The sequence below is a fragment of the Ipomoea triloba genome, chromosome 10 (genome assembly GCF_003576645.1).
Source record: "Ipomoea triloba cultivar NCNSP0323 chromosome 10, ASM357664v1".
In the NCBI taxonomy this organism is placed as follows: Eukaryota; Viridiplantae; Streptophyta; class Magnoliopsida; order Solanales; family Convolvulaceae; genus Ipomoea; species Ipomoea triloba.
In genome coordinates this window covers 4,519,817-4,530,023 of record NC_044925.1, presented here as the reverse complement: position 1 = coordinate 4,530,023, position 10,207 = coordinate 4,519,817, and the positions used below count along the sequence as shown (strand labels likewise).

The window sequence follows — 10,207 nt, the reverse complement described above, 5'->3', positions numbered from 1 at the left end:
CTTTTTCTATTCGTTTATCAACACTCTACACTCTTGTGCTTAACTATTTAGTATTCAATCAACTCCACTTCGATTGAGGACGACATTTCTTCATTCTCTTACTACTTTTTACACAATTTTCAATTAACATAATGCATTTATTAATATGAAACTTTAAAAAAAATGAACACGTTAAGGTTTAAAAAAAAAAATTAAACAAACAAACAAACAAAGAGTTGTACGTACACTTCAATTATATTACACGATGAGATATCCATATAAAATAAAACGTATACTGTTATATTATGGATCATTTTCTACCTTGCATTGTGAACTCTGATCTCAAAAAAATATTAAGGGTGTGTTTAGTAACTCGTAAAATGACTTCCGAAAAATATTTTTTGAGTTTTCGGTGTTTGGCAACGTCCGGGAATGCGGTCAAAGAAAAATGTTTTCCGTTGACCGAGGAAAATCAGTTCATTTTTTTGTAAAATGACTTACGGAATTCCGGAATGGTCAAAATGGTCGTTTTGCATGTTCTCGGCCAAATTGACCATCTTTCCCATTCCAGTTGCTCTGATTTCGGCCAGAACCAAGAGCCGGACCTTTTTATTTTTTATTTTTTAATAATATTATTATTTATATATTTTTGATATTATTTTATATTTTAAATAAAATAATAAAATATATAATTATACAATTCTACTCATTTTCCAGAAAATGAGCAAAGCACACCAAGACAGATTTTTATAACGCAACCACTGGTACTCATTTTCCAGAAAACATTTTTCGGAAGCCATTTTCCTGCTTTCCAAACGGAGCCTAAGATTATATGTTTGCAGCTAACATATTATATAACTTCAATTAATAAATTACGGAGTATGTACTTACTATAATAACATATTATATGTATTTGCAATTAAAATAAGATGTGCTTACCGCTAACATACATATTATGTATCGAAAATATATTTATAGTTGCATAATCGGTTAAATGAAGTTACATAATATGTTAACTTTATACATATAATTTGAATTCATTTTAGACTAAGGATCTACAATACAACGTGTATCATTGTCTATTGTATAATTACTTATGGTAAGTTACGTGTTGTGTTGTATGTTGCCCCACATCACCTCTCAGTCGTTAAACCGTGGACCGTGATCACAAAACGACGGCGTTTCAGTAAGTGGGAGACGGAGTTTCGTAATTGATACTACAGTTCATCTCAAAAGATACTGCCTTACATCTGTTTTTATATTATCAAATCAAACTATAGTTATATCGAAATGTAACTGTAGTTGTGTTGAAATGTAACTGTAGTTGTGTTGAAATGTAACTGTAGTGTATATGAACGGATACTGAATAACAGTTTCACATTTGTGTTTTATATTATCGAATGAAACTGTAGTTATATCAAAATGTAACTGCAATGTATATGAACTGATGCTGAATAACAGTTTCACATTTTTGTTTTTATATTATCGAATGAAACTGTAGTTATATCGAAATGTAACTGCAGTGTTGTTGAAATGTAACTGCAGTGTATATGAACTGAAAGAGATCATAATGACGCGGAACGAAGGCCATTTCATCTATCTGTTTTCATTAATCAAAACAATATCGTTTTGATGCGCGGTCCATGATATAATTTGCGATTCCCCTCTATTCAGAACATTCCGAACATAGTATTAGTTACGTGTTGTGTTCTATGTATGTTGCCCCGCAATCTCACATCACCTCTATTTAGAACTTTCTGAACATAGTATCATTACCTCAATTGGGTTGTCAATTATGTACTGCGATTTCTGGCGTTCCGGTGTACTCCGGGCTAATTTTTCTCTATTTCACTGTTTTTTGAATTTATACTTTTAGTTTTGAATTTTGTTTAAGAAAAGTAAAATAATAATTCCATCTCTCGCTCCATCATTAATTTTAAAATGAATAATACTAGAGACTTAATAATTTTTCACATCAAATTCAACCTTCATCATGACAATATTTAATTAGTAACTTAGTTCTATTTTTAATTAATAGTAGGGACAGTCAATTTATGATAACTAATGAGTAAATTTTTTATTGGAGCTAAAATTTTAGAAGCAATGAATAGTGTGGTACTGTAATAATACATCTAAATGAGTAAATTTTCTTTATTAAAATATTTTTGAATCAAATTGCGTCTTAAAGCCAACTACTATGTAGTGTGATAACACATCTGTGTAGGATCGAACCTAATTGAGCGGGCATTGATTCTTTGAGCTGAAAATATTGAGAAAGTATAGAGTAGATGAAGTTGATACTACCTTGTAAAGAATCATGAGTGTTTCAAAAAAAAAAAGTAGTGTACCAAAGAATTTGAATTCATCTTATTAACTTGTAATAATATTAATAAAGATAATAAATTCTGATTATCTTTTAAAATTAATTAATTATCTTCTAATATTGATTTGTCGCCATGATAATAGTATATTACACAATATACGTCTATGAAATTTTAAAGAATTTTCTTTACATTTATTGATTATATGTGAATTAATTAAATAAATAATGTAACACTTGCTTATCACTTGAATTGTTTTAAAAACCTTTAAACTGAGTAAAGTTTTTTATTTCAATTTATACTAGCATCTATATTAGAACTATCAAAACGGGCCAACCCGTCACGAATTAGGGAAACGGGTTATGGTTTGATCCAACCCATTTTTAAAAACGGTTTGGGATTTATAATTGAGTACTGACTACGGACTTACACTTATTGTATTAGACTATTTCTTTTTTAAATATTACTGGCTGAGTAACTCGTGGGTTACTCGGGTTTAGGCCGTTTTACCCGGACAGCCAATGGGTTAAACAATTGTTATATGGTGGACCAGGGTCCAAAAACGACATTACTTATAGAAACGATCGGTTATATTATTTAACTATTCCTGTATTTATGATGTGCTTAGAATAAAATGAAACTACAATGTATTTAAAATGAACCTGAATAATATGTCTCACGTATTAGGTGCACATTGTCAAATGAAACTGTAGGTGAATTAAAATGATACTTTAGTTGTGTGGTAATAAACTACAGTATGTATAAAATGAAAATGAATAACTGATCTCATATATTGAGTATATATAGTGAAATTAAACTTTATTTATATCAAAATGATACTTTAGTTGTGTACTTGTTGTAATGAAACTACAATGCATATATAAAATGAAATTGAATAACAGTTAGTTTCACATATTTGAGTGTATATTGTTCAATGGAACTGTAATTGAATTATAATTATACTTTAGTGGTGTATGTGTAATAAAACTACAGTAGGTATAAAATGAAATTCAATAACGAGTCTCACATATTGATTGTATAATGGCAAATGAAACTGAAGTTGAATCAAAATGATACTTTAGTTTTGTTGTAATAAAACTACAGTGTATATAAAATGAAACTAAATATGTCATAATAACATAATTAGTTGGACAAAACGGGTTCCGTTTCTTTTCATTAAAAAAAACGACACGGTTTTGGACCATGGTCCACAGTAAAGTTTGCTGGTCGGGTTAAAAGAGTCGGGTTGGAAAAATCTCCTAGCTGGCCCGTCTAAAATTAGGGTTAAACGTGTCTAACCTGACGAGTTTGGCCAGTTTTGACAGCTCGACTCTAGAATACGAAGGGAATATTTCCACTCTAAATCATCAACCAATTTCGGCTATTTCCACATCATCATCATCATCCACTTATTTAAAAAATATATTAAAGAAAAAAGAAAAAAGAAAATAGAAAGAGAAGTGTAAACGTTTACACTTTTGAAGCCCGTGCAAAACTGTCCGTTGAAACTGTAGTTATATCGAAATGATATTGTAGTTGAGTTGTAATGAAACTATAGTGTATGTAAAATGAACTGAATAACAGTTTCACATATTTGAGTGTATAATGTCGAATGAAACTGTAGTTATATAAAATGAAACTGCAGTGTATATAAAATGAAATTGAATATGTTATACAAACAAAGATAATTTACGTGGAACAGTGCAGACGCGTGTTATTTCTTTTCATTAAAAGAAACGGCACCGGTTTGGATCATGGTACACGGTTCCCTTCTAAAGCAATCATTACAGTTGTGCGGTCCATACTATCAAATAATGTACATTGTATTCCGATAAAAGTATATTATTTGAGTAATTAAAATACATTATTTTGTATATTTTACATTCAGTATACAAATAATGTACTTTAATATATTAAAAATATACTTTTTATTATAATCCACATAACATTGTGTGGACCATGATCCACACAATAATTTACCATTCTCAATGATTTGGACTTCAGAACATATAAGATTATTTTAAATGGGCCTATTAAGCCTATTTTATTCCACCATCAACTAATTAGGTCCAACTATTATTAATTACTCTCCCGATCTTATTTTATGTGTCTAATTCGGTTAACAATACTTGACTGAGGTTATTTTTACTTCAACTTTTAATAATATTAAGTTTAGTGTTAATATACAAAATTTATATATTTAGAAAATACATAAAAGTACTATTAAACACAAAAAAAAAAAAGCAAATTTAAAAACAAGTAAAAAATAATAAAGAAAATAAACAAAGAAGAAAGAGTTAATTTCACAAATGAATAGTAAGTTTGACAGATAAAATAGGATAGAGAGAGTATATAATAACAATATAAATATAAAATCCTAATGGCTGAAAATAATCATTAAACTTAATTATTTAAATAATTATTATATATATATTTTTTAAACTGTTAATAATTATTTATTCGTTGATATATAAAATACAGTTTAAAATAAATATAATGTTAAATAAATTAAAATAATTCATTACGTGGTATAAGAATCAATCTAAATTAAATAAATAAAATAGTGTTTATCAACATTCTACGCTCTTGTGCTTAATCATTTTCGATCAGCTCCACTTTAATCCACTTCTTGAGGACGACATCGCCTTGCTACTTTTTACACAATTTTCAATTAACATAATACATTTATTAATATAAAATTAAAAAAAATAAATACGTTAAGGTATATAAAAAAAATAAAAAATAAAAAAAGAAAAACCAAAGAGTTGTACGTACACTTCAGATATCCATATAAAATAAATTATATACTATTATACCAGGATCATTTTCTACCCTTGTATTGTGAACCCTGATTCCAAAAAACATTAAGATTATATATTCGCAGTTAACATATTATATGATTTCCATTAATACATTTTGTACTTACTATAATAACATATTATGTATTTGCAATTTAAATGATGTGCTTACCATTGACGTATTATGTATCTAAAATGTATTTATAATTGCATAATTAATCTGTTAAATGAAGATACATACTATATAGCACACAATTTGAAATCATTTTAGACTAAAGATATACCCTACAACGTGGATCATTGTCTATTGTATAATTATTTATGGTAGTTAGTTACGTGTTGTGTTGTATGTTGCCCCACATCACCTCTATTTAGAACATTCCGAACATAGTATTAGTTACGTGTTGTGTTGTATGTTGCCTACAATCGCCGTTGTGATACCGTGGACCATGGTTCACAATGTATTGTGAATCATAGTCATGAATGATACTGTAGTTATGTTTGTGTTGAAAGGGATGTGTGAAACAGATGTCGTTTCATCCGTTTGGAACTGTAATTGTGTTGAACTGATACTGTAGTTGTGTTAAAAGGGAACTGTAGTTGCGCGGAAGAGATACCGTTTCATCTGTCTATTTTCATTAATCAAAACGACGTCATTTTGATTGCGCAGTCGACGGTATAATTTGCGTACAATCCCACATCACCTCTATTTAGAACTTTCCGAACATAGTATCATTACTTCAATTGGGTTGTCAATTATGTACTCCGATTTCTGTCTTTCCGGAGTACTCCAGGCTAATTTTTCTATATTTCACTCTTTTTTGAATTTATACTTTTACTTTTGAATTTTGTTTAAAAAAAGTGAAATAATAATTCCATCTCTCGCTCCATCATTAATTTTAAAATGAGTAGTACTAGAGACTTAATATTTTTTCACATCAAATTCAGCCTTCGTCATGACAATATTTAATTAATAACTTAATTCTATTTTTAATTAATAGTACGAACAATCAATTTATGATAACTAATGAGTAAATTTTCTATTGGAGCTAAAAATTTTAGTTGTGTTGTAATGAAACTACCGTGCACATAAAATGAAACTGAATAACAATTTTACATATTTTAGAGTATATTGTCCAATGAAAGCGTAGTTGGATTATAATTATATTTAAGTTGTGTTGTAATTAAATTTCAGTATGTATAAACTGAAATTCAATAACAAGTCTCACATATTGATTGTATAATGACAAATGAAACTGAAGTTGAATCAAAATGATACTTTAGTTGTGTTATAACGAAACTATATTGTATATAAAATGAAACTAAATATGTCATAACAACATAATTAGTTGGACAGAACGAGTTCCATTTCTTTTCATTTAAAAAAAAAAAAAAGACATTATTTTGGATCATGGTCCACAGTAAAATTTACCCGGAATAAATGAGTCAGGTTGAAAAAATCTCCTACCTATCCTGTCTAAAATCAAGGTTAAACGTGTATGTCTAACTTGACGGGTCGAGCCAATTTTAACAGCTAGACTTAGGATGGGGAATATTTCCACTCTACATCATCAACCAATTTTAGCTATTTCCGCATCATCATCATCATCCACTTATTTAAAAAATATATTAAAGAAAAAAGAAAAGAACAAAATAGAAAGAGAAGTAACGTCTACACTTTTGAAGTTAAGTGCAACCTACCTTGCAACTTTGTGCAATTCCTTTTAACCTATCACTAATTTTAATTATGCATATTAATAAAGAAATTCCAATCACTATCTTCAAAGGTATAATATCTTATCGTAACAAACTTACGACTAGGCAAAAGTGTTTCTCACCATATATAGCATAATAAGAGTAAATATCAGTGGAGGTCACCCGACTTTGATGGCACCGTCACTTTTAGTCTTCAACTTTTAAATCAATCACTTTTAGTCCTCCGACTTCGATGGCACCGCCATTCTCAAGGGCAATTAAGTTATTTCATAATTGTACTCAAAAAAAATTATTTCATAATTAATGTATTAAGTATTATGTTTCCTCATCAGAATAATTGAAGAAACCCTATTCTCCACTCTCCTTTGTTAACACTTCCAATTGTAAAGGAAGGACCATAGGTGGTTAGAAACAAAAGTAAGAGGACTAAAAGTGGTTGATTTAAAAATTGAGGATTAAAAGTGGCAGTGTCATCAAAGTCGGAGGAGTAAAAGTGATTAATCTAAAAGTAGAGGACTAAAAGTGGCGGTACCATCAAAATCGGAGGACCTCCACTGGTATTTACTCAGCATAATAAATTGCCAAGCAATACACTACATACGGCTAAGCCAAATGTCTTTCCTTCATAATTTGTGACACCTTCCAACCCATGATATATTATATATTCCACTCTCGTGCATAACCATTTAGTCCATTTCAACTTCATCAATACCATCAGAGCACTGTGTTAAGCTTATCCTTGGAGCTATTGTGGTTTTGCCTCACCAAACTCTTGAAAACCTATCTCATATCAAAGCATCCAACCCTTCTACTTCGGCTGCCATGGCCACCATTGCCACCACCATTATTCCGGTTATAGACCTGTTGGATCCCGCGGCCAGAGAGCAGATAGTAAAGGCCTGCCATGAGTTCGGATTCTTTAAGGTTGTCAACCATGGTGTCCCCTTGGAAGCCATGACAAAATTAGAAGAAGAAGCTGTGAATTTCTTCAACTTGCCTCAGCTTGAAAAGGAACAAGTTGGCTCTCCCAACCCCTTTGGGTATGGCCACAAGAAAATCGGCTCTAATGGTGATATGGGTTGGGTTGAATACCTGTTCATGTCCACCCACAACCCCATCACCATTCCAAGCCACTCTCAACTTTTCAGGTAATTAACAAATCTTTCTTAAACTATCTTAGCTTGACTTATTTAATTAAGAGCAAATTGTCATTTTGGTGTACTGACTATAAGGGTCCTATTAATTACAATCCACAGACTTTCAAAATTGTTAATTTCGTACTTTAACTATGCAATTTTTATCAGTTTTAGTTACTCCGGACAAATTGCTGGTCAAATCTCATCCAGCCTCTCGAAAATATGTGGCTAAGTCCACCACCCAGCACCCGGTCATTTTTTTTTAATCAATTTTAGTCACTCCGACCAAATTATCGTACATTAACTATGCAATTTTTATCAATTTTAGTCACTATCCGATGAAATATTTGTTGAGCGGAGGTCCGTAAAGGGGCTCAGTCCAACACCCAACCTCTCGAAAATATGTGGCTGTATAAGTAAATAAAGTTACTAATTCGTTACTAGTTATACCTTTTGATTTAGTATTAAGTGTTTGGTCCTAACACGTAGTGTTTATGCAAATTGCATAGGTGCCTTGTGAAGGAGTATATTGGGGCTGTGGGAGGCATTGCATGTAAGGTTTTGGAGATGATAGCTGAGGGATTGAAGATTGAGGCAAAGGATGTGTTAAGCAGGCTAATAAGGGATGAAAAAAGTGATTGTTGGTTTAGGATAAACCATTATCCGCCATGCACGGAGCTCCAAACTGGGATGAACGGTGGAGATCTGATTGGGTTTGGAGAGCATAAAGACCCACAAGTGATCTCTGTTGTGAGATCAAACAACACAACTGGATTGCAAATCTTTGTTGGAGATGGGACATGGCTTTCTGTCCCACCTGATCACCACTCTCTTTTCTTCAATATTGGTGATTGTTTGCAGGTATTCATTTTTTTCTTTTATTTTTTAGTTTCAGAAGAACCAAACATGGCGCATGTAAACAATTAAAAAAAAGGAAATATTTCTTATCATTCTTTTTCACTTCAACAGGAAATATTTTTTTTTTCCTTGATAATATGCTATATTAAGGATTCAATTTACAACAAACTATTATTCGTTGTTAGATTTGGGAAACACGCCAGTTGTCCCAACTATAACCATACTACTAGTGTCACTAATTTCCGATATTGAGTATTTCAAATTTTATGAATAATGCATCTAACTTATTGCTAAGTATGTTTTGAAAATTGACAATATCATTGCCAATTAACACAGCAAAAATGCACTTTTATATATATATATATATATATATATATATATATATATATATAATAGAGATAAAATGAGAACCAACATCCCATAAGTTTATGAGAACTAATTTCATCCATCAAAAAAATGAATACATGAATGAGATTAATTGGAGATTAAAAACGTGTGCGTTCATATTAATTAAGCATGTCACTATGTTGCACACAACATACACATGCTTAATATACATAAACGGTCTTATTATACAGACATCATAATGCTTAATATTCACACACCATTTTTAATTCCCAACTAATCTCATACATACTCAATTTTTTTTCTAAATAATGTGATGTTTTATTTATTAAAATATTTTATATTTAATTACTACTTCCAAATTATAAAAACATGACCGATTAAAATTTTGACTATAACATTACTGGATCTACAGTTAATGAATTTTCAAAGTCAATGCTGATGTTGATTTTTAATTTTTTTAAAAATTCTTTCTTGTGGGTATTAAATTAGTTTATATACAAAAGTGATAGATTATGACATTACAATTATTTAATTAGTAATTGAATTTTGGTGGAAGGCGATGACTAATGGGAGATTTAAGAGCGTAAAGCATAGAGTATTGGCAAACAGTATTGAACCTAGGTTGTCAATGATCTACTTTGGAGGACCAGCTCTGAGTGAAAAAATAGCACCATTGTCTTGTTTGATGGAGGAAGGAGAGGAAACCTTGTACAATGAGTTCACTTGGAGTGAATACAAGAACTCAGTTTACAAGAACAGGTTGGCTGATAACAATCTGCTGGCCTTTCAGAAGAACAAATCTACCTGTGACATGATTAATTAGTCAACATTTGGCACAAATTTTATGTTTATGATGTTATATATATGTATGCAAAATGATGGAAAACTTTCAAGACCTTTAATTTCAATACCTTCAACATAATATAATAATGTTTATGATGAAATTAAAACTTTGCATTTCGTGCAGGACTTAGGTAGTTATGTGCATATTTGTTATTTTACCTATTTTTAAATTATTTATATGTACTTTTCAAATAAATTAAACAAACTA

The 10,207-nt window shown here is 30.4% G+C and overlaps 1 protein-coding gene across 1 annotated transcript; it reads left to right on the top strand.

Moving 5' to 3' along the window:
- The first annotated feature begins 7,529 nt into the window (after positions 1 to 7,529).
- Positions 7,530 to 9,979, top strand: LOC116032356 (gibberellin 2-beta-dioxygenase 1-like). The gene is made up of 3 exons (XM_031274859.1): positions 7,530 to 7,962; positions 8,460 to 8,811; positions 9,713 to 9,979. Exons 1-3 carry the CDS (start codon positions 7,637 to 7,639, stop codon positions 9,977 to 9,979), a joined length of 945 nt encoding a protein of 314 aa, XP_031130719.1. The 5' UTR covers positions 7,530 to 7,636.
- The last annotated feature ends 228 nt before the right edge of the window (positions 9,980 to 10,207 follow it).

What these genes read in the sequence shown, in the direction of transcription:
- LOC116032356 (XM_031274859.1), top strand. Translation starts at nt 7,637, where the DNA reads ATGGCCACCATTGCCACCACCATTATTCCGGTTATAGACCTGTTGGAT. An exon ending in AGCCACTCTCAACTTTTCAG is followed by an intron (nt 7,963 to 8,459) that starts GTAATTAACAAA and finishes CAAATTGCATAG; the next exon opens with GTGCCTTGTGAAGGAGTATA. An exon ending in ATATTGGTGATTGTTTGCAG is followed by an intron (nt 8,812 to 9,712) that starts GTATTCATTTTT and finishes TTTTGGTGGAAG; the next exon opens with GCGATGACTAATGGGAGATT.